The sequence below is a fragment of the Pan troglodytes genome, chromosome 2 (genome assembly GCF_028858775.2).
Source record: "Pan troglodytes isolate AG18354 chromosome 2, NHGRI_mPanTro3-v2.0_pri, whole genome shotgun sequence".
Lineage (NCBI taxonomy): Eukaryota > Metazoa > Chordata > Mammalia > Primates > Hominidae > Pan > Pan troglodytes.
This window is the reverse complement of record NC_086015.1, coordinates 125730868-125756035: the sequence shown is the minus strand read 5'-3', so window position 1 is coordinate 125756035 and position 25168 is coordinate 125730868. Positions and strand designations below refer to the sequence as shown.

The window sequence follows — 25168 nt, the reverse complement described above, 5'->3', positions numbered from 1 at the left end:
GTTCACTGCAGCTTTGAGCTCCCAGGGTCAAGTGATCCTTCCACCTCATCCTCCCAAGTAGCTAGGACTACAGGCACACGCCACCATGCCTAGCTAATTTTTTATTATTTTTTGTAGACACAGAGTCTCACTGTATTGTCCAGTCTGGTCTCGAACTCCTGGCCTCAAGTGATCCTCCTGCTTCAGCCTCCCAAAGCACTAGGGTTGCAGCTGTGAGGCACTGTGCCTGGCCTCAATGGTTTTTTTAAAATACTTTTTTTTTTTTAAATGAGAAAAGTTTAAAAAAAATTGTACCACATTATTACTGTTTCCGATGGTCTTTATTCCTTTTTGTAGATCTGTATTTCATCTGGTGTTAGTTTCCTTCTATCTAAGGAACATCCTTTAACATTTTCTTACAGGACTGGTCTGTTATGATGAATTCATTCAGTTTGTATGTGTCTGAAAAAAGTTTATTTCACTATTTTTATAAAGACCTTAATTAATTTTTTTTTTTTTTTTTTTTAGCAGTTTTTGGTTCCCCTCAAAACTGAACAGATAGTACAGAGATTTCTTATATACTCTCTGCCCCCACACATGCATAGCCTCCGGCATTGTCAGCATCCCCCATGGAGTCATACATTTGCTATAATTAATGAACCTACATTGACACATCATTGTCACCCAAAGTCTATAGTTTATATTAAGATTCATTCCTGGTGTTGTGCATTCTGTGGGTTTGATATCACACAGAGTAGATTCCCTGTGCTAAAATTCTGTGTTCCACCTATTTGTCCCTCTTTTCCCCAACCTCCTACAACAACTGCTGATCTTTTTACTGTCTCCATAGTTTTGCCTTTTCCAGAATGTCATATAGTTGGAATCATACAATGTGTATGCCTTTTCAGATTGGCCTCTTTCACTTAATAATATGTATTATTTAATGTTCTTCCATGTCTTTCCACAGCTTCATAGCTCATTTCTTTTTAATGCTGAATAATATTCCATTGTCTGGATGCACCATAGTTTATCCATTTACCTGCTGAAAGACATCTGGGTTGCTTCTGAGTTTTGACAGTTATGGATAAAACTCCTATATACATTTGTGGGCAGGATTTTGTATAGATATAAGCTTTCAGTTTTTTTTTATGAATACAAAGGAGTATTGTTGCTGATCCTATGGAAGAGTTAATTTTTGTTGTTGTTGAGACAGAGTCTTGTTCTGTCGCCTAGGCTAGAGTGCAGTGGCATGATTTTGGTTCACTGCAGCCTCTGCCTCCTTGGTTCAAGTGATTCTCCTGCCTCAGCCTCCCGAGTAGCTGGGATTACAGGCGCCTACCACCACTCCCGGCTAATTTTTGTATTTTTAGTAGAGACAGGGTTTCACCATGTTGCTCAGGCTGGTCTTGAACTCCTGACCTCAGGTGATCCACCTGCCTCGGCCTCCCAAAGTGCTGGGATTACAGGCATGAGCCACTGTGCCTGGCTGAGTATGTTTAATTTTGTAACAAACTGCTAAACTGTCTTCCAAAGTGGCTGTACCATTTTGCCTTTTCTACCGGCAATGAATATGAGTTCCTGTTCCACAGCCTTGCCAGCATTTGGTGTTAGCAGTGGTTTTGGATTTTGGCCATTCTGATAGGTAGGTAGTGGTATCTCATTTAGTTTGCGTTTCCCTGATAACATATAATATGGGTTACCTCTTCATATGCTTGTTTGCCATCTGTATATCTTCTTTAGTGAAGTGTCTATAAAGGTCTTTGGCCCATTTTTAAGTGGGTTGTTTGTTTTCTTGTTAAGTTTTTTATATATTTTGGATACCAGTCTTTCATTAGATATTTTGCAGATATTTCTTCCCAGTCTGTGGCTTGTCTTTTCATTCTCTTGGTAGCGTCTTTCACAGAGCAGAATGTTTTAATTTTAACGAAGTTGAGCTTATCAATTATTTCATGGATCATGCCTTTGGTGTTGTATCTAAAATATCATTACCCATCCTAGGAACTCTAGCGTTTCCCCTGTATTACCTTTTAGGAGTTTTTTAATTCTTTTTTTTTTTTTGAGACGAGGTTTTGCTCTTGTTGCCCAGGCTGGATAGCAATGGCACAATCTTGGCTCATTGCAACCTCCGCCTCCTGGATTCAAGCGATTCTCCTGCCTCAGCTCCAGAGTAGCTGGGATTACAAGTGCCTTCTATCATGCCTGGCTAATTTTTGTTTGTTTTTTTGTTTTTTTTTGTTTTGTTTTTTTAGATGAAGACTCGCTGTGTAGCCGAGGCTGGAGTGCAGTGGCGCGATCTTGGCTCACTGCAACTTCCGCCTCCTGGGTCCCAGTTCAAGCAATTCTCCTGCCTCAGCCTCCTGAGTAGCTGGGATTACAAGTGCCTTCTATCATGCCTGGCTAATTTTTGTTTTTTTTTTTTGTTTTTTTTTTGTTTTGTTTTTTTAGATGAAGCTTCGCTGTGTAGCCGAGGCTGGAGTGCAGTGGCGCGATCTTGGCTCACTGCAACTTCCGCCTCCTGGGTCCCAGTTCAAGCAATTCTCCTGCCTCAGCCTCCTGAGTAGCTGGGATTACAGACATGTGCCAACATGTCCAGCTAATTTTTGTATTTTTAATAGAGATGGGGTTTCCCCATGTTGGCCAGGCTGGTGGTCTTGAACTCCTGACCTTGTGATCTGCCCGCCTCAGTCTCCCCAAGTGCTGCGATTAAATTTTTGTATTAATAGAGATGGGGTTTCACCATGTTGGTCAGGCTGGTCTTGAACTCCTGACCTCAGGTGATCCACCCACCTCAGCCTCCCAAAGTGCTGGGATTACAGGTGTGAGCCAATGCGCGTGGCCTAGTTTTTTATTACATTTAGGTCTGTGATTCCTTTTGGGTTAATTTTTGTGAACGAAGGATGTAAGACCTGTGGTTTAGATTTGTTTTTTTGCCTGTGTGTGCCCAGTTGTTCCAGCACCATTTCCCCTCTTTGGACCCTTTTTTCTTTTTCTTTTTTTTTTTTTTTTGAGACAGCATCTCGCTCTGTTGCCAGGCTGGAGTGCAGTGGTGCCATCTTGGCTTACTGCAACTTCCGACTCCCTGGTTCAAGTAATTCTCCTGCCTCAGCCTCCCAAGTAGCTGGCATTACAGGCACGTGCCACCACGCCCAGCTAATTTTTGTATTTTTATTAGAGACGGGGTTTCACCATGTTGGCCAGGATGGTCTCAATCTCCTGACATCGTGATCCCCCCGCCTTGACCACCCAAAGTGCTGGGATTTCAGGCATGAGCCATTGCACCCGGCCTGGACATTTTTTTTTTTTTTTTTGATACAGATATTTCAAATGGCAAATAAAATTTTATATATTTATGGTGTACAACATGATGTTTTGAAATATGTATATATTGTGGAATGGCTAAATCAAGCAAATTAATATACAGATCATCTCATATACCTATCATTTTGTGTTAAGCACACTTCTACAGTCTCAGCAGGATTTGTTTTTTTGAGACAAGGTCTTACTCTGTCGCCCAGGCTGGAGTGCAGTGGTGTGATTGTGGGTCACCGTAGCCTGGAGCTCCCACCTTAGCCTTTTGAGTAGCTGGGACTATGGGCCAGTGCCACCCTGCCCAGCTAATTTTTGCTTTTTTGTAGAGGCAGGGTCTTGCTGTGTTGCCCAGGTGAGTCTTGAACTCCTGGTCTCAAATGATCCTCCGTCCTCAGCCTTCCAAATTGCTGGGATTTCAGGTGTGAGCCATCATGCCTGGCTAATCTGTTGTCTTAACAGTTTTCAAATGTACAATATACTGTTATGAACTATAGTCACCATGTTGTACAATAGATGTCTTGAACTTACTCTTCCTAACTGAAATTTTGTATCCCTTCACCAACATCTCTCCAGCCTTTCCTGTCCCCAACCCTCCACACTTATTAACAACCATTATACTCTCTACTTCTGTGAGTTTGGCTTTTTTAGATTCCACATAAAAGTGAGATGCTTATGTGGTCTTTCTGTATCTGTCTTATTTCCTTAACATAATATCCTCCAGGTTCATCCATGTTGTTGAAAATGATAGGATTTCTTTCATTTTTAAGAACATTGGTCTGTTGTGTATATAGACCACACTTTTTTGCTCCATTCATCTGAGATGGACACTTAGGTTGATTCCATATCTTGGCTATTGTGAATAATGTTACAGTGAACCTGGGAGTGCAGATATCTCTTTGACATACTGACTTCCTTTCCTTTGGATATATGCCCAGTAGTGGGATTGCTGGATCATATGGTAATTCTTTTTTTAGTTTTTTTTGTGTGTGTGTGTGGAGCCTCCATACTGTTTTTCGTACTGGCTGTAATAAATTACATTCCCACCAGCGATGTGCAAGGGTTTCCTTTCCTCAGCATCCTCGCCAATATGTTATCTTTTGTCTTTTTGATGATTGTCATTCTAACAGGTATGAGGTAATACCTCATTATGGCTTCAATTTGTATTTCCCTGGTGATGAGTGATGGTGAGCATTTTTTTCATATACCTATTGGCCATTTTATGTCTTCTTTTTGAGAAATGACTAAGTTCTTTCCCTATTTTAAAATCAGGTTGTTTTCTTACTATTGAGTTATTTTTGAGTTCCTTATATATTTTGGATATTAACCCCTTATCTGATATACGGTTTGCAAATATTTTCTTCTATTGCATAAATTATCTCTTCACTCTTTTGATTCCTCTGCTGTGCTTTTTAAAAAGTTTGTTGTAACCCCATTTGTCGCCCTGCTTTTGTTGCCTGTGCTTTTGGGGTTCCATCCAAAAAATCATTGTCTAGACCAGTGTCAAGAAGCTTTTTCCCTATGTTTTACAGTTTCAGGTCTTAGTTTCAGTCTTTAATGCATATTGAATTAATTTTTGTTTATGGTGTGGGATAAAGGTTCAGTTTCTTTCTTGTGCACATGGATATCTAATTTTTTGAGCCCCATTTATTGAAGAGACTGTTCTTCCCCTATTGTGTGTTCTTGGCACCTTTGTAGAAAAATCAATTAATCATAAATGCATGGATTTATTTCTGGGCTGTTTATTCTATTCCATTGCTCTATGTGTTCGTTTTCATGCCAAGACCTTGCTGTTTTGATTACTATAGTGTGTAGCATACAGTTGACCCTTGAATAAGGTCTTGAACTGCTTGGGTCCACTTATATGCAGATTTTCCCCTGCCTTTGCCACTTCTGAGACAGCAAGACCAACCCTTCCTCTTCCCTCCTCCTCAGCTTACTCAACTTGAAGATGAGAAGATGAAGGCCCTTATGATGATCCACTTCCACTTTATGAATTGTAACTATATTTTCTCTTCCTTATGATTTTCTAAATAACATTTTCTTTTCTGTAGCTTACTTTATTGTAAAAAATACAGCATATAATACATATATCATGCAAAATGTGTTAATTTAGTGTTTAAGTCATTGATAAGGCTTCCAGTCAATGGTAGCATATTTGTAGTTAGGCTGTGGGGGAGTTAAAAGTTATATGTAGGTTTTTGACTGTGTAGGGGATTGGCTTCCCTAACGCCTGTGTCATCTAAGGGTCAATTGTATTTTGAAATCAGTCAGTGTGAAGCCTCCTCCTCTGTTCATTTTTGCTCAAGATCGCTTTGGCTATTTGGGGTCTTTTGTAGGTCCATATGAATTTTAGGATTTTAAAAAATTTCTGTGAGAAATGTCATTGGAATTTTGAAGGAGGTTACATTGAATCTGTAGATAGCTTTGGTTAGTATGAACATGTTAATACTGTTCTTCTAATTCATGAACATAATATCTTTCCATTCATTTATTTCAATTTGTTTCATCTGTGTTTTATGTAGTTTTTAATGTACAGGTCTTTCACCTCTTTGGCTAAATTTATTCCTAAGTATTTTATTTTATTTTTGTAGCCATTGTAAATGGGATTGTTTTCTTAATTTCTTTTTCAGATAGTTTGTTGTTAGTGTATGGATATGCTACACATTTTTGTTTATTGATTTTATATCCTACAACTTTCCTGAATCCATGTATTATTTCTAACAGTTTATTGGCGGAGTCTTCAGAGTTCTTTCCATGTAAGATATGTCTTCAGCAATCAGGGACAATTTCATTTCCTCCTTTTTAATTTAGATGCCTTTTATTTCTTTCTCTTGCCTAATTGCTCTGGCTAGGACTTCCAACACCATATTGAGTGAAGATGGCAAGAGTGGGCATCCTTGTCTTATTTCTGATCTTAGAGGAAAAGCTTTCAACTTTTCACTGTTTAGTATGATGCTAACTGTTGGTTTGTCATATATGGCCTTTATTGTGTGGAGGTAAATTCTTTCTATACCTAATTTGTTGAGAGTTTTTATGAAAGGATGTTGAAATTTGTCTCATGCTTTTTCTGCATCTATTGAGATGATCATAGGTTTTTGTCCTTCATTCTGTTAATGTGATTCACATTCATAGATTTGCGTATGTTGAACCATCCTTGTATCCCTGAGGTAAATCCTACATGTTCATATTGAATGATCTTTTTGATGTGCTGTTTGTTGAATTTTGTTAGTGTTTCGTTGAACTCCAGCACTGTTTATTGAAAAGACTACCTTTGCACCATTGTATTTTATCCTTTTCTTTGTTGAAGATCATTGTACTAGATTTATGAGGTCTATTTCTGGGCTCTCTATTCTGTTTCATTGATCTGTTTGTCTAGTCTTTTGCCAATACCATGCTGTCTTGCTTACGATAAATCTTGAAGTTGGGTAGAGTCATTCCTCTAACTTTGTCCTTTTCCTTCAATATTTTGTTGGCTATTTTGGATCTTTTTCATTTCCATATACAATTTAGAATCATCTTGGTGATAGAAAATAACTTTCTGGGATTGTAATTGCGTTGAATCTATAGGTCTAGTTGGGAAGCACTGACATCTTGCCAATGTTGAGTCTTTCTTTATAGATAGGAATAATACCTCTCCAGTTATTTAGGTCTTTGATTTGTTTCATCAGAGTTTTGTAGTTTTCCTCATAGAAATCTCGTATATGTTTTGTTAGATTCATACCTAAGTATTCTGTTTTTTGGGGAGTGTAATGTAAATGACACTTTTTAATTTCAAATTCCCTTTATTCATTGCTGGTGTATAGGAAAGCAGTTGAATTTTGTATATTAACCTTCTGTCATGTAACCTTGCTATAATTGCTTATTAGTTCCAGAGGTTTTTTTATTGATTCTTTTGAATTCTCCATGTGGACGACTGTGTCATCAGAGAAAAAAAGATGGTTTTATTTCTTCTGTTCCCATCAGCATGCCTTTTTCCCTTTTCTTGTCTTACTGCATTCATTAGGACTTGCAATACAATGTTGAAAAGGAGTAGTGAGAGGAAATCTCCTTGTCTTGCTCCTGATCTTAGCAGAGAAGCTTCTAGTTTCATACCATTTAAGTATGATGTTAGCTGTAGGTTTTTTTCTGGATATTCCTTGTCAAGTTGAGGAATGAGAATTTTTAAAATCGTGAATGGGTGTTGGATTTTTTTTCATATGCTTCTTCTGCATCTATTGATATGGGTGTGTGATTTTTCTTCCTTAGTCTGTTGATGTGATGGATTTTATTAATGATTTTCAAATGTTGGACCAGTAATTTACACCTGGAATAAATCCCACTTGATCATGGTATATGATTCGTTTTATACATTGTTGGGTTTGTTTTGCTAATGTTTTGTTGAGGATTTTGCACCTGTGTTCATAAAAAATGTTGGTCTGTAGTTTTCTTATAATGTATTTGTCAAGTTTTGGAATACTCTGATGTTGGCCTCTACTGAATGAGTTAGGAAGTATTCCTTCTGCTTCTATCTTGTGTAGGAGATGGTACAGAATGGGTATAATTTCTTTCCTAAATGTTTTATAAAATTCACCAGCAAACCCATCTGGTCCTGGTGTTTTCTGTTTTGGAAGGTTGATTGGTTCAGTTTCTTTAATACAGGCCTATTCAGATTGTTTCTTGTGTGAGTTTTGGTAGTTTGTGGCTTTCAGGGAAGTGGTTCATTTTATCTAGGTGATCAAATTTGTGGAAATAGAATTGTTCATAGTATTCTTTTTTTATTTTTATTTTTTTGAGACAGAGTCTCGCTGTTACCTAGGCTGAAGTGTAGTGGTGCAATCTTGGCTCACTGCAACCTCTGCCTCCCGGGTCCAGGTGATTCTGGTGCCTCAGCCTCCTGAGTTGCTGGGATTACAGGCGCCCGCCACCACACCTGGCTAATTTTCATATTTTTAGTGGAAACGGGGTTTTGCCGCGTTGGCCAGACTGGTCTTGAACTCCTGACCTCAAGTGATCTGCCTGCCTCAGCCTCCCAAAGTGCTGGGATTACAGGTGTGAGCCAGTATACTGTGCCTGGCCAGTATTATTTTATTGTCCTTTTAATGTTCATGAGATTTGTAGTGATTTTCTTTCTTTGATTTCTGATATTAGGAGTTTGTGTCCTCTGTCTTTTTGTTAGTCTACTTGGCTAGAGGTTTATGATTTAATTGGTCTTTTCAAAGAACCAGCTTTTGGTTTTTTCATTGATTTTTCTCAGTTGATTTCCTGTTTTCAGTTACATTGATATCTGCTCTTGTTTTTATTCTTCTGCTAACTTTGGATTTAATTCGCTGCTTCTTTTTCTGTTTTTTTAAGGTGATTGATTAGGTGATTTTAGATCTTTTGTCTTTTCTGGTAAATGCATTCAATGCTATGAATTTCCCTCTAAGCACTGCTTTCACGTCATCCCATAGATTTCGATAAGTTGTGTCTTTATTTTCATTTAGCTCAAAATATTTTAAAATTTCTCTTGAGATCTCTTTTTTGACCTATGTGTTATTAGAAGTGTGTTGTTTAATCTCCAAGTACTTGGGGTTTTTTTAAAAATTATATTCTGTTATTGATTTGTAATTTAATTTTATTGTGACCTGAGAGGAGACATTTTATAACTTGTTCTTTTGAATGTGTTAAGGTTTGTTTTATGGCCCAGAATGTGGTCTATCTTGATGAATATCCTATGAGTGTAAAAATGTGTATTCTGTTATTTCTTCTGTGACATAATCTGTGAATGTTCATGATATCCAGTTGATTAATGTTGAGTTCAATTATGTCCTTACTGGTTTTCTCCCTGCTTGATCTGTCCGTTTCTGATAGAGAGGTGTTGAAGTGTCCAACTATAATAGTGAATTCATTTATTTCTCTTTGCAATTCTATCAGTTTTTGCCTACACAGACACTTTGTTGTTAGGCTTATACACACTAAGCATTGTTATGTCTTTTTATCCTTATTTTTATCCTTGATAAAAGTTATCCTTGATAACTTAACTTGCCTTATCTGCTGTGTCTGAAATTATTACAGACAACTCTGCTTTCTTTTTTTGAGACAGAGTCTCGCTCTGTGGCCCAGGCTGGAGTGCAGGGGCGCGATCTCGGCTCACTGCAATCTCTGTCTCCCAAGACATGTACCACCATGCCTGGCTAATTTTTGTATTTTTAGTAGAGATGGGGCTTTGCTATGTTGGCCAGGCTTGTCTTGAACTCTTGGCCTCGTGTGATCTGCCTGCCTTGGCCTCCCAAAGTGCTGGGATTACAGGCATGAGCCACCACGTCTGGCCAACTCCGCTTTCTTTTAATTGGTGTTAATATGATATATATTTCTCCATCTATTTACTTTTAATCTGTGTTTTTATTTAAAGTGGGTTTCTTGTAAACCACATCCAGTCGGTTCTTGTTTTGTGATCCACTTCGACAGTCTCTTTTAGTCTTTATTTTTTGCCAAAATGCCGATTTATTTAGAATATTGAACTGAATATTAACTTAACTGTCAAATTGAAATCAGTGAAGGAAAACATTGTATAAGCAAAACAGTTTGCATTTTGGGACATACTACGAACTTTCAAGGAATTGCGGGACTAAATATAAAGGTGTAGAGTGATTATGTTGACAAATATAAAGGTATTTTATAGCTGACCTCTTCCATTTCCTGCCCTTACTCTCACCCCTGCATCGTATGCAGGCCCAGCTTCTATGTCAGAACCTGCATTTCTTTATCTGAGGACTTTCTGTGGCCACCGAATTCCAATTTTGCATCTGTGTGACAAGTTGCAGGTACTAGGAAATTAACATTCCCCAACAACCTTGAACCAATGATGGAAGATGATATATAAATAATACTCCAGTTCCCTCACCCCTGAATAGGATGACTCCAAGATGTATCTGACAATCTCTTTTAATTGGTGCACTTAGACTATTGACAGTCAAAGGAATTGCAAAGATAGTTGGATTGATATTTACCATATTTGTTACTGATTTCTATTTGTTAGCCTTTTTTTTTGTTTCTAGTTTTGTCTTTCACTCTTTTTCTGCCTTTGTGGTTTTAATTGAGCATTTTATATGATTTCCATTTTCTGTTCTTTCTTAGCATATCAATTGTACTTTTTTACGTTGCTTAGTGGTTGTCCTAGAATGTCCTAGATTGTAAATGTATATTTACAACTACCTCAAATCTGCTTTAAAATAACACTATACCTTTTAACAGGTAGTGTATCTTACTATAAGATAATCCTGTTTCTCCCTTCCATTCCTTGTATCATTGCTGTTAACTCATTTAACTTTTTTAAAAAATGTTTATTTATTTATTTATTTATTTTTGAGACGGAGTCTTACTCTGTTTCCCTGGCTGGAGTGCAGTGGTGCCATATTGGCTCACTGCAAGCTCCACCCCCCGGGTTCACGCCATTCTCCTGCCTCAGCCTCCTGGGTAGCTGGGACTACAGGCACCCGCCGCCACGCCCGGCAAATTTTTTGTATTTTTAGTAGAGATGGGGTTTCACTGTGTTAGCCCAGATAGTCTCAATCTCCTGACCTCATGATCCACCCGCCTCCTCCTCCCAAAGGGCTGGGAGTACAGGTGTGAGCCACCGTGCCCCGCCTACTTATTTAGCTTATACAGAAATGTTTGTAATCTTATGTATATACACATTAGCTTACATAATCAAATGCATTGTTGCTATTTTAAACAAAATTTTACCTGCTAAATCAATTTTTAAGATGTTTTAATTTTACATTCACTTATTCATTCTTTGATATTCTTCCTTTATGTAGATCCAAGTTTCTGACCTGTATCATTTCCTTTTTGCCAAAGAATTTCGTTTAACATTTCTTGCAAAGCAGGTCTACTGACAATAAATTTCCTTAGTATTCTGAAAAAAATCTTTATTTTTGTTTCCACTTTTGAAGGATGATTTTGCAAGGTTCAGAGTTTCTAGGTTGGTGGTTTTCTCTCTCAACACTTCAAATATTTCACTTCACTTTCTTCTGGCATGTGTGGTTATCATTCTTATCTTTATTCATGTGTTAAGTACAGTGTTTTTACCCTTGTCTTTTAGGATTGTTTTTCCTTTATTTCTGATTTTCTGTTGTTTGAAAATGATATCCCTAGGTGTAGTGGGATTTTTTTGGCCTTTGTCCAGCTTGGTGTTCTCTGGGCTTCCTGTGGTTTTGTTCCCAGACCAAACTGGGTTGGGCTGCTATTTCTCATGGCCCAATAACGAGATGCAGATGAACTGGGGAGGAAGAGAGTTTTTATTTTTGTAACTGGTTACAGGGAGAAGGCCTAGAAATTACTGCCAGACCAACTCGAAATTACAAAGTTTTCCAGATATTATATACCTTTTAAGCTATATGTCTGCGTGTAAGTGTGTATTCATCTAAAGACATAAGTGATTAAACTTCTTTTAATCTGTAAGTAAGGTCTGAGTCTTGAAGACCTTCCTCTGGAGTCTCAGTAAATTTACTTAATCCAGGTGCTGAGGTGATTACCCTTATCTTGTCTCCTGCTCCTGGAGGTTTGGGGAGTTCTTTCAGACATCCAATAAACTTGTTTGTGGAGGCCTGGGGAATTTCTTTGTTATGCTTTAAGGCCCAGGAAAGGCCTAGGCAAAACTCTTGGTGGGCTTTTGTTACATTCCAGCCTTTGTATAAGGGCACTGGCTTTTCTTAGCTTTTAATATTTAACTTAACCAGTCAGTCAGTACTGAAACAGTTGTTATGGAGCCCTGCATTAATGAGACATGGCCTGCTACAGTTTGGTGTCTGATACTAATTTGGGGGAAATTCTCAGTCATTATTGTGTCAAATATTTCTTTTGTTCTTTCCTCTCCTCCTGATGGTTCCATTCCATGTTTATTATACCATTTGTAGTTGTTTCAGTTCATAGATACTCTGTTCTATTTTTGTCAGTCCTTTTTCTGTTTTCTTTTCAGTTTTAAAGATTTCGAATGAGATTTCCTTAAGCTCAGAGATTATTTCCTTAGCTGTGTCTTGTTTACTAAAAAGTCGATCAAAGGCATTCTTCATTTCTGTTGTTGTTGATCTCTTGCATTTCTTTTTAGTTCTTTTTTAGAATTTCCATCTCTCTCCTTACATTGCCTATCTGTTCTTGTATGCTGTCCACTTTATCCATTTAAAGCCCTTAGCATATTAATCTTAGTTTTAAATTCTTGGTCCGATAATCTCAACATCACTGCCGTGGCTGAATCTGGTTCTGATACTTGCTCTGTCTCTTCAAAATGTGTTTTTTATATTTTAGTATGCCTTGTAATTTTTTCTTGATAGCTGGACATGTACTGGGTAAAAGAAACTACTGTTAAATAGGCCTTTGGTAGGTGGTTTTGGTATTAAGAGTAATGCTGATCTCCTAGAATGAGTTGAGAAGTACTGTCTCTGCTTCTGTCTTCTGAAAGAATATGATTATGTGCTGATTAGTATTAAGTTAAATCTCAGAGGGAACCTCCTGTAGATCTTGGGTATTCTTTTGGTGTTGTACTCTGCGTTATGAATTTTAGGTCTCTTGGCCTTCTCAGCTCTGAACTGTGTTTTCTCAAATCCAAGGAGCATCTAAACTCTGGTTGAATTTACCTTTCCTGCACTGCAGCCTGGAACTGTCTGCATAGTAATCTGAGGCAGTATTGGGGCTTATGTTGGGTTTTTCTTTCTCAGATATCACTACTCTGTGGTTTTTATTGTCCAATGGTTGAAACATTATTTTATGTATTTTGTCTGTTTTTAGTTGTTCAGGGTGAGAGAGGGTAAGTTACTGTTACTACATCATGGCTTGATGAATAAATGTGCTGCCCAGGATTCATAAGGATATAATGGTAATCACCCTCGTTGGCTGACTTTGGAGAGAACTAGTCTCCTTTGCTTATACACATTAATGGAGCTGCTTTAAAGGTAGTGCTTAAGCAGTCATCATTTGTTGCCACTGGTTGCTGGATAGGTTGGGAAGGTCAGAAGCCACAGTCCACCATCTTTGGAGATTAGGAGGGAAGTATTAAGTCATTTGAACATAGTTTTTATTTTCATTTTCCTTGGTACATTGTTAGGACTGTCCTGATGTATACTTTACATAAAGGGATGAGGAAAATGGCCAAGCATGACCCAGCTCCTTTTTCCAACCTTTTTTTTTTTAATGTCATGTAGTGTCAGACCTCTCTTAGTAAGTTTTACATTATCAAGTGTTGTTTATAGCATGCTGTAATAGTTAATTATATTTGATTATAAGACTATGGAGAAATCTGAAATGGTTACTCATCAGTAAAAGCTGACAGCTTTAGAATTTTAAAAATGATTTTCAAAGACTTCACTTTGAATGGGGTGCCTAGTATTTGAATGTTGAACTCCCTTGTGTTAGAATTTACATTTACATTGCTACCAATCTTTTATATTTCAGTTATTCAAGCGGAGAAATGTTGCTACAGCAGAAGAAGAAACAGAAGAAGAAGTTATGTCAGATGGAGGCTTTCATGAGGCTCAGATTAATAACATGGAGATGGCACCAGTAAGATAATGAACTCTTTTCAGTGTTTTTGTGATGAAGATATGAGATGTAGATTTCCTTTTGAGTTTTAAAAAAGGTTAGATGGCTACAAAAAGTACTTGGCATTTCATTTTTAAAAAGAATATGCTTAATCTCATGGTTCATTAAATGTTTATTATATTTTGGATAAAGTGCAGTTAAATTATAAAGATTAATTCTGCTCTAAAAACTTATCAAGCTAATTATAAGATAAAATTACTCTTTAAAAGTTGAATAAGAATAGACACCTTATTTATTTATTTATTTATGTATTTATGTTTTAGAGACAGGGTCTTGCTGTGTTGCCCAGGTTGGAGTGGCGCAATCGTAGGTCACTGCAACCTCGAACTCCTGGGCTTAAGTGATCCTCCTGCTTTAGCCTCCCAAATAGCTGGGACTACAGGCATGTGCCACCATGACTGGCAAATTTTTAAATTTTTTGTGGAGACAGGATCTCACTGTGTTGCCCAGGTGAACTCCTGGCCTCAAGTGATCCTTTTGCCTTGGCCTCCCAAAGTGCTAGAATTACAAGCTTGAGCCATCACACCGAGCCATAAGAGATACTTTAAAGAAAATAATGATTTTTTATTGATTTACAAAATTGACCTGTTTGTATGATTTAAAAACTTGATTCCACATCAGAACTCTTGGATTTTTCTGTTGTAAACCATTTTGTTACTTTTTTGAAGTTAACATGAAGAGATAAAAGTCATGCTTTATTTGTATGGATTAGACCTATCTAGATTTCTAGAGTATTGTAATTACGTAATTTTAAAAATAGGTTATATATGTGTACATATGTATATGTGTACACACACACAGTTTTTTAAAAAAGAAAATTATCTCCTAAAAGGTACTGTTGTTTGTAGTAACAAAAAAAGTACAATTAAAAAAAATGAAGAAAAATCTTTCTTCCGCTTAGCCACCTAGTATTTTTCTGCATTGGCAACTAGTATTACTAAATTCCTATTTATTCTTTCTGAGAACTTTTGTATATTAAAATGTTCTCCTCTCCGCCACCTTTTTTTTTGGTAAATGGTGGCATACTATTCATAGTATTTTGTAGTTTTTATTTTTATTTCATTTCATAGATCTCCAGTTTACATGAACCAGTTTTCTTTGAGAGTTGGGAGGGTAGTATTATTTCCTTTGGAATTCATACAGACATAGCCAATGCCATCATTTTGTGATGAAAGTTTCTAGGCCCTTCAGAAAGCCAGTCTTTCCAATTTTTTTAAGAAGAGAGTGTTAAGTGAATATAAAGTGTTTTATGGATTGTATTAGGGTTCTCCAGAGAAACAGAACCAATGAGAGAAAGAAATTTAGTTTAAGAAAGTGGCTCGTGTCTTTGGGAGCTGGCAAGTGTGAAATCTGTAGGGCACACTGGCCCACTATAAATTCAGGTTAAGAGTTGATGTTGTTGAATCCCTTTTTCTTCAGAAAACCTAGTCTTTGCTTTTAAGGGTTTCAACTGATTGGATGAGGCCAACTTGGACTACAGGCGTGCGCCACTACCCCCAGCTAATTTTTTGTAGTTTTAGTAGAGACAGGGTTTCACCATATTGGCCAGGTTGGTCTTGAACTCCTGACCTCGTGATCCACCCGCCTTGGCTTTCCAAAGTGTTGGGATTACAGGCGTGAGCCGCCGCACCCGGCCAGATTACAACTTTCCTTTGTGCAACTAAAAATGTATGGATGGTTCTTGACTTAGGAGGGTTCAAGTCAGGATTTTTCAACTTTACAGTGGTGTGAAAGCAATATGCAATCAGTAGGAACTGTATTTTGAATACCCATACAGTCACTCTGTTTCTCATTTTCAGTACAGTATTAAGTAAATTACACGAGATAGTCAACCACTTTATTATAAAATAGGCTTTGTGTTAGATCATTTGTTCAGCTGTAGGCTAATGTATGTGTTCTGAGCATGTTTAAGGTAGGCTAGGCTAGGCAATGAAGTTTGGTAGGTTAGGTGTATTAAGTGTACTTTTTACTTAATATTTTCAACTTATGATGGGTTTAGTGGGGCATAACCCCATTCATTGTAAGTTGAGGCACATCTGTACTAACTCCTTCTGCGGAAGAGGTTGCAAAATCTTTGGGTGATGTTCACTCCTGTCCTTGATAGCCTGTGACTTAAGTATTATAATGTAAAGTTAACAGTACTTAAATAGTGTAATGTAAAGTCAGTACAGCTTGCTATAAGAGGATGAGAGAGGGAAGAAAAAGATATTTGCTTAATGTGTGTATATATATATATGAATGTGTTTATGCAAACATATTCATAACAAATCATATAGAAACCTTGATTTAGGAATCAGTCTTGCAATTTTGAAAATAGTTACTTTTCTGATTCTTGAGTAGAATGCGTCATATATTCCCCTATGAGGATTCTTAGGTATTGCTTACCAGTCATCCAGCATTTACAGCTTAGTGCAGCTTTCTTCACAATTCATCTTGTTGACTGCTACCCTTCATGAAATAAGAACTTTGTTTCTTTCTGACAAATGACCCTGAGAAGAAAATTAACTGCTAATACTGGGGATGAGTTATGGTGGGAAATGGAAACATTCTAATAAAGCAAGAAGGTAGTGGGAAACTGGAAAGTTTTAATAAAACAAGAAAGAAATTTTAAATAAGTTTAAGAGTCAGCTGTTGAATTTGGCAGTGGCTAGATTTATACAGGACCACTCTATATACTCACTCAATAAATATTGCAGAGCATTTACAGTACACCAGCCCTTAGTGATAGAGTAAGACAGACAGGGTCTTGGGCTTACAAGGAAGTTACAGTATACTGGAGGAACACAGAAAAATATCTGGGAGTGTAATAAGGGCTGGGGCATACGATTGAAATACGGTGCTGTGATAGAGATAAAGTGGCTACTTTAGGCTTGGAGGTCTTGAAAAGCCATCTTTTAAAACTTAACATTTAATTTTGATAAGAAAGAATAGCCAGCTATGTGATGAGCAAGGAGGGGAAGAGCAATAAGCTCCTTGTCTTATTATTTACTAGTAAGATCACTTTCTACTGTGAGCTTTTTAATGACAGACAAAGAATTTGGCTTCATTATATTATTAATAATCTTACACATTTCTATATGTAAAGATTGTCCTACCTTTATGTAACTTCTGGGGAAGTATGATTAACTTAATAACTTGGCCATGATATCTGTTATCTTTCTTTCCTTTGAATTAAGGGTGATAATTTATTATATGTTCTTTTTGTTTGTGATCGCAGGGTGGTGTCATCACTTCTGACATGATTGAAATGATATTTTCCAAAAGCCCAGAGCAACAGCTTTCAGCAACACAGAAATTCAGGAAGCTGCTTTCAAAAGGTGAGCTATGAATATGTTCAGTATATTTTTTCATCTCTCTACAAAATTACTTTCCCATAGTCTGTTTTTCATACCACAGGTAATTTGTGTTGGAGTATTTTTATCAATAAAAGAATAAAAATACAGACATATATGTAATTGTGAACCATGCCTACATTTTAAGTTTCCTATTTATTTGTGGGATCTCACCAGGATCAGAAAGCAGAATTATTTTCATTTTTGGGTTATTTTATAAAAGACCTTATAGTGAATAGTAGTCAGTATCATGTTAATTCAAATTGAGAGACTGACTTTTTTTTATAGAGTGACTTTAAAAATACTCCTTGAAAGAGTTATGATTGTTGATTTTAATGTTAGCAATTTACCACTGAAAGTTAGGAATGCATTTACTGGTGGGCAGGTTGATGACCTTTTTTTTTTTTTTTTTTTAAGACGGCTCTGTTGCCAGTCTGGAGTGCAGGCTGGGCGCGATCTTGGCTCACTGCAACCTCCGACTCCCTGGTTCAAGCGATTTTCCTGCCTCAGTCTCCCAAGTAGCTGGGATTACAGTTACACGCCACCACCCCCAGCTAATTTTTGTATTTTTTTTTTTTTTTTGAGATGGAGTCTCACTCTGTTGCCCAGGCTGGAGTACAGTGGCACTATCTCGGCTCACTGCAAGCGCCGCCTCCTGGGTTCACGCCATTCTCCTGCCTCAGCCTCCCAAGTAGTTGGGACTACAGGCGCCCGCCACCGTGCCCAGCTAATTTTTTGTATTTTTAGTAGAGACGGTGTTTCACTGTGTTAGCCAGGATGGTCTCGATCTCCTGACCTTGTGATCCTCCCGCCTCGGCCTCCCAAAGTGCTGGGATTACAGGCGTGAGCCACCGCGCCCGGCCTTTTTTGTATTTTTAGTAGAGATAGGGTTTCACCATGTTGGCCAGGATGATCTCGATCTCCTATCATGATCCGTCTGCCTCTGCCTCCCAAAATGCTGGGATTACAGGCATGAGCCACCACACCCGGCTGGTAATTACTTTTTTTGATATAATTAGTGTAGAATGGAATCTGATACTTGTTATCAACATGGGCAAGTAAAAAGAATTCTGAACCCGATTATAACGTTGGTAGTAAATACTTAAACCCCCCAGTATTAAGTTATGGTTGTTTAGAGTCATTAGTGATTTAAAAAAATTTAATATATCCCTTGAGGTTAAGTGGAATAAAAAACTACTACTATGACAAAAAAAATTGTCTTTTGCAGACCGCTTATTAAAAATATTTGAAGGAAATGTATACTTCCTCACCCCTTTTAAAAAAGTCTTATCTCTTTCAACATGCTAAGCTTAATGGTTTTCTTCTGTAATGTGCTTTTTTTTTTTTTTTTAAGGGCTTTCACCATTCTGCTACCTTCCTGCATGTATTCTGGTTTGCCAGCATACCTCTTAAAAATGTGATAACTAGAATCCAATATTTCAGATTTGTTGTTATTAATGTAGGGTATGGTGAGAGGTTACCTTCTTTGCCCTAAGAGTGTCTTTTTTGATAATGTAGTCCAAGGTAGCTAGTTATTTTGATAGTCATGGCATAGTAATATTTTATTGAATTTTCAGCAAACTAAACTCCCTAGTGCTTTTGTTCACGAACTGTTGTTAGGTTTTGTTTGTGAAGTCATGTAGATTTTTAAAAATTGCCATTTAAAAAATTTAGATGCTGAACTTTGCTTTATTTCTGTTTTTTGTTGTTGTTGTTGTTGCCTATTCTGACTTATTGTTCTTTTTCTGTGTTATTTCTGTAACTCAGCATATTAACTAGTTTATTGTAATCATCAAATTTGTTTTTTTGTGTTTACCTGAGTGGTTAATAGAAATGTTCAACCAGGTAAATGACATGTCATTAGAGTCCTTTCCAAATGAACATTGAACCATTAGTCACCTCTTTCAGTAAGGCCATCGACTTGGGTAAGAATCTCCCTAGTAGTATTGTGATCTAATTGCCATTTTTCTGGCATTGCCACACGCATATTGTCAGTAACTTTGTCAGTCTCTGGCTGAAGTTATTAATCTTATTGTCTATGACATTTCCCTCCTATTTGCCTTATAAGTTTTTATTGAGTGACATCATTTATAGGATACTGTATTATCATGAATGAAAGTGAGACTAAGTTGGCAAGTCAATCTTCGTGAATTCTTGCTAGCTCCTACAGGTACAAAATTAAATTCTGCAGGCCTATTGAGAATCTTGTAATGCAATTCCTTAAGACGATTTACAACAGACAAGAGCAGTTAGACTTAAAACTCATGTACAGGAAACAGGCTAGAAGGAAGTATACCAGAACACTTAACAATGGTCTTTTGAGGGGTTTTTTGCCCCCTGCTTTTTAGGTTTTCTAAAAAGTGGAGGCAGTAATTTAATTTTTAAGAAATTTTCCCATCCTTTATTCTCATATTGAGACTTGTCTTCATTGTGAAACATTTCAGACTACCCTATCCTCAAAGTGATAAACCCAATTTGACATTTCATTTGTTTTAGGTAGATTTCCAGCATGAGAGATGGTAAATGGAGGGAGGGATGTTAAGAAGTTTTGAGCTGTTAAGTTCTTGCATTGAAATCAAAGGATTTTTTTTTTCTTTTATTTTATGGGGAAACAGAACCTAACCCTCCTATTGATGAAGTTATCAGCACACCAGGAGTAGTGGCCAGGTTTGTGGAGTTCCTCAAACGAAAAGAGAATTGTACACTGCAGGTGCGAATAATTTTTATTTATTGCCTCATAACTTAATTCCTTTTGAAAATTTTTATTTTGTACACAAATTTGTTACTAATTTTTATCTGTATGAAGAATTGTTTGTTTATAATGATATTCCTGACAACTACATTGCAAGCTGCTTTCATAGCTTTGTTAACATGTAGGCCTTCGTTATACTCTTTATTATTATTATAATTTTTAATCATTTAAAATGTTTTATGATTGTGGATAATACTTCTCTAATAGGGAAATGTTTACAGCAGAGGAGCCATTACAGCCAGGAACTTATGTGTGGGCTACATAAAATTTGGTTTTGAGGGAGTTTTAGATGATACTTAGTGGCTTTCTCAGGATGGTGTAACATGGGCTAGATCAGAGTCTTATTAATTCCCAAATCTGTTCCTAATTAATTCTTCCTCCACCCCACAAAAAGCCGATAAGGAGATAACTTTGTCAGGAATCTGTGTACTTATTGCTGTGTCAATTTAGGCTTTCAGTACTGTACTATATAAGGGATTCCAAGAGGAAATTTTGTAATCTCTGGATTCAGAATTTTCTTTTTTTTTTTTTCTTCTTTTTCTTGAGACAGAGTCTTGCTCTGTCGCCTGTGCTGGAGTGCAGTGGCAAGATCTCAGCTCACTGCAAATTCCATCTCCCAGATTCAAGTGATTCTCCTGCCTCAGCCTCCCATGAAGCTGGGATTACAGGCAGCCACCACCATATCCAGCTAATTCTTTTATTTTTAGTAGAGATGAGGTTTTGCCATGTTGGCCAGGCTGGTCTCAAACTCCTGACCTCAAGTGATCCACCTGCTTGGCCTCCCAAAGTGCTGGGATTACAGGTGTGAGCCACTGCTCCCAGCCAAGGATTCAATAATTTTCATAAGAAAAGAAACCAACAGTCAGCTGACTCTCATCCTAGAAATTCTAAACTACTGTTTTTTTTTCCCCCTGGATAAAGTTGGGTTTTTAGAAACTGATGATTTTTTAGTAAACTTCCCTGGAGTAACCAACTGAGTCAGTGCCTTTATTAGTAACAAATACATGTGATCCCTAAATTCTCACCTGTAGGATCTAATCTCAAAGGCTTGGGCCCTGAGACTATGCAGCTATAAAAATTGGTTAGGTACCAAGTTGATCACAAAATTGGATTATCTTTCTAAGTAAATATTTGCCAAAAACTAGTTAATCAAAGATATCCCCCGTCCCTTGTGTGCTGTTCTTTACTCTAAGGCTGGAGCCATGTAGACACTGGGGCATTTTTGTTAAGTGATAGCTCCTGCCCCCAGGTTCCTTACTGTCTACACCATTATAGATTATTCATACAACTTGATGATTTGCCTTGATGTTTTCTCTCCTTTCCTCCTATCCCTTCTTTCTCTTTGTTTTACACTCTTTGTTGCGGTGATGAGTTCCTTCCAGAGGAAAAACAAGAAATCCAGAAAAGGTAGAGTACTTCAATGTCGCATCAGTTTTTCTTCTCCAGTTTGACACTTACCAGTTCCCATGCTCATTTGAATTAAGGTTCTGTTTTGCTAGCTGCCTCCTGGATTGTAATTCTGGTCCCCATCTAAGGCCAGGATCATCAGACACCTGAAAAATAATCACGTTCACCCTGAGAGCAAGGGAAGAGAGACTTTTCTCAGGATAAAAGGAAATCCAGACAACCAACACTGCAGAGAACAGAGCCTGATCCCCTAAGCAACCTGCCGAGAACCAGAGGGACCAAATGAGGAACCTTACTGCAGTTTATCATTTGAAATGCTTTGTAGGAAGAGGGAGGTAGGGAAAATTATTTTGTTGATGCTGAAAAAAGTGTTTCTTTCCTGTCTCTGGGAATGAGAGTAGATGAGAGATACTGAATTTACTCCTTGATCTGGCGGTTTTTATTAGGTGGTAGTTCTTTTATGCATTAAATATAGATGGTATATAACCTTTCAGATCTAAAATGAAAAAAGTCGGAGAAATGGATCTTTCCCCATCTCTGCATTCCCTTGTACTCCTTAAAAAGTACAAGTACATTCTCTGACAGTGCCCTCTTCTGGCTAAGACATTCTACATCTTTTTTTAATTCATTACTCTGTAATCTTGGAACTTGTATTTTAACACATCTGAAGATGAAAGCCTTCAGAAATCTCTAATTTGCTTCTATGTAAACTCCCAGATTCCACCCTTGTGCAAACTAATAATTAGGCTGAAATATTGCAAAACGATTCCTCCGGAAGTGATAACCTCATGATTTTATGAGGATAGTCTTAGCTGTCCTAACTCTGAGAAATAACCAACTGTTTGTTATCTAAGGGCCATCTCTAGCTTTTTTATGTGCACATTTAAGGACACCATGGTGTTCTCTCTCCACTGTGACTAGTGGGGACCTTTGACCACCTCAGAAGCACGGAGCAAGTATATTGAGAGAGACCTTAAAGCCAGGAGACTTGATGATCTACCATGCTTTCAAATAATTAGACATGCTCTGGGAAGCTTGGAGGTTACTCCTTCCTCTGCCTTCTTGGAGAGCAGACAGATGTAAGCTATCCCTGATACTCTTACCTGCTTACTAGAACTTGAATAATGCACCTTTGGAATAGGGCTTTTGTCATTTCTCTTCCAGAAGGAGAGTCATGCTATGTGGTGCCAAGAGGAAATTTGATGGCTCAGCTCACTAATAAATCTTGTGGACAAACTTAATTTCTTCATTCCATAGATAAAGAACTGTGAATCCTAGTGAAGGGTCTTTTTATGTTCTTTCTGGCTTCCCAAGTCAGTAAGGTACCTCAAACCAGGGAGATAAAATTGCCTGCCTTGAGCATTGCTACCCAGGTGCTGAAGGTGAACATGGGTGGAATCTAGGATTTTGGAAGCAGACAATGGCTTTTAGCTAAGCGCATTCTCAAGCTCAGTGACATCTAGGTCTCAGATAGACTTGAGCCCTTGTCATGAGACTGGTCTGGTTTATGGCATGGTCTGTGAGCCTACTTTTTTGCTTCTTTGAGTCCAGGCCCAGTATCTTTGTACTGTCCTTTGCAATGCTGAGATGTGGCATTCCCAAACTTTCTTATAGAAGTTTATAAAAATAGCTAGAAATAAATATATTGCCTTCTATTTCCAAATATTAGACAGATAATCCTTGAAAAGTTGTAAATTTGAATTACATTGGCTTAGTTTCCCCTTTTCTGCCTTTCTTGTCCCCTCTAAAAGCTTAATGTGATAAACTGCAGTAAGCCTTCATCCTCCTGTGTCTTTTCCCATCTTCATTGATCTCTCTGCCTTTCCTGGAAAGTTGCTCAGATGACTCAGGCACTGTTCTCTGCAGAGTTTGCTATCTGGGTTTATTTTTCTGATGTGAGCCTTTCTTTTCACTTGCTCTCCAGGTGAGCCTGGCATTTGCTAGGAACCAGAGTGGAACCGGCAAAGTGGCCAGCAACAGAGTCCTGATCCAAATGGAGAAAGGGAACCAGGCGTACCTCAACCTGGAGTGGGAAACTTGATAGGAGGTCAGAAGTACTTCAGCTTTGGATTCTCATTTTCCTTATTTAAGGAACTGAGCGCCAGAAGGTAGAGACTAAGAAAGGGAAGAGAGAAAACATCAAACCTTCAGTGTGCAGATTTCAGTTGTAGCCTTATTTAGTGAGTTCAGGACAGTGAAAAATAATGAGTGGAATTACAGTTTATAAGTAGTTACAGCTGCATGATAGCTTGTTTCCTTGTATGATGCCATTCTTGGATATTAAGAATATAGTAGTTTAAAACAACAAAAGAAGTGAAGATTTTATTTGGCCACCATTTGTTACTTCAGGCAATACCATTTCTTAGATTTTTTTTTTCCAGGTTAATGATTTCCTGGTAACAGGGTTGCTTACTTTAATTAATTTTTTTGGCTGTTTCTATCATAACTTTATGCATATGTGTTTGCCATCAATTCTAGGCTTTCCCATTTCACAACTATTTCATGTTAAATTCTAATCTAGTACCCAAGGCTGAAACATTTAGAAAAAACAAAAAAATAGATGGCAAATCTCAGTGGAATACAGCTTTAAAGTACAGACTATGATGAAAGGGAAGTTATGTAGTTTAAAGTACATCTAATTTTTTAAAAACATATACTTAAATACGTTTAACAGTTACTTCTTCTAACATTAACAGAGGCCTATACTCAGGGAAATTCTGTTTTTTACTCCCTCCTCTCATACATATGTGGATACCTGCATAAACATACATACATATCACACATGTATAGATGGGTGTAGAAAATTTCACAAATACAGCTTGATTAGCTTTCACAAAGTGAAAACAGCAAAGTAATCAGCACCCTGTGTGTGTGTTTTATTGCCTTATTAATGCATGAATATGGTTGTATTTTCAGTGGTCCTCTTGTTACAGTTACCCATCTACTTCTATCCCCAATAATAGCAAAACTGTTTTTGATTTTCATTCCTGAATTGCATTGAGAGGTTATCATCATTGTGTACTACTTAGTGATAAGCATAACTGGCATGTTATTCTTTTGCTAAGATGTAATAATTTCTTTTTTTTACCATCTGTATTCAGGCTGTTATTCACTTACTTTTCATTTTCTTAGTCATTGTCACTTGAATTGTTTCGCTTCTCTATTTTATTAACTTGTGTAGCTTCTGGAATTTTCCCTCATTTCCCCTGAGATCTTTGGTGCTAAACTCAAAATAGCAGTTTGAACGCTGGCACCAATTAGAATTCTAAGTAATTTTTTCTCACCAATAACTCTGTACTATATCCCTGTATACCCAGGTTATTATTATAATTTCTTTTGCATCCAAATCTCACTGTAATCTTTTTCTTGTATACAGATGGTATGTATTCTGATCTTATTTTTTTTCCAGATTGCTTTTCCTTAGAGTTTTCATTTATTTGACTTTATGTTTGCAGTATCTGATGACTGTTTATTGAACTTTGAGCCTGCCTTGTGGTGGGACAGTTTGCTTTTATACTTACATCATATGACTCTGGTTTACAAATTAATTTTCCTAGTAAGCAAAAGAAACTACATCTTAGGTGAACTTGTTTTTTCTTTTTTAGTATAAATAATCTGGCATACTGTTATTTAAAATTTCTTGAACTAGATATCCAAACTACAAGCAAATGAAATATTTCTGGGTCAGCATTATGTTTCAGGAAACTATGACTGGGCTTCGTAATGTATTAGATTAGGAGGCTGTAACTTAGTCCTTGTCTTTGACTGTGTAACATTACTCGAGTCATTAGTCAAATTGTTGGATTTTTTTTCAGATAGTTTCCTCATTTGTACA

General features: G+C 37.2%; 1 protein-coding gene across 9 annotated transcripts in view; it reads left to right on the top strand.

The window, feature by feature from the left end:
• KPNA1 (karyopherin subunit alpha 1) overlaps positions 1-25168 on the top strand; it is a 91092-nt gene that overhangs the window by 33725 nt on the left and 32199 nt on the right. For all 9 annotated transcript variants that reach the window (XM_009446285.5, XM_001167086.7, XM_063806182.1 and 6 more), the window contains 3 exons: positions 13696-13803; positions 17060-17159; positions 19790-19884. In XM_009446285.5, coding sequence (XP_009444560.1) covers positions 13696-13803; positions 17060-17159; positions 19790-19884 — 303 coding nt within the window. The remainder of the gene's footprint in view (positions 1-13695; positions 13804-17059; positions 17160-19789; positions 19885-25168) is intronic.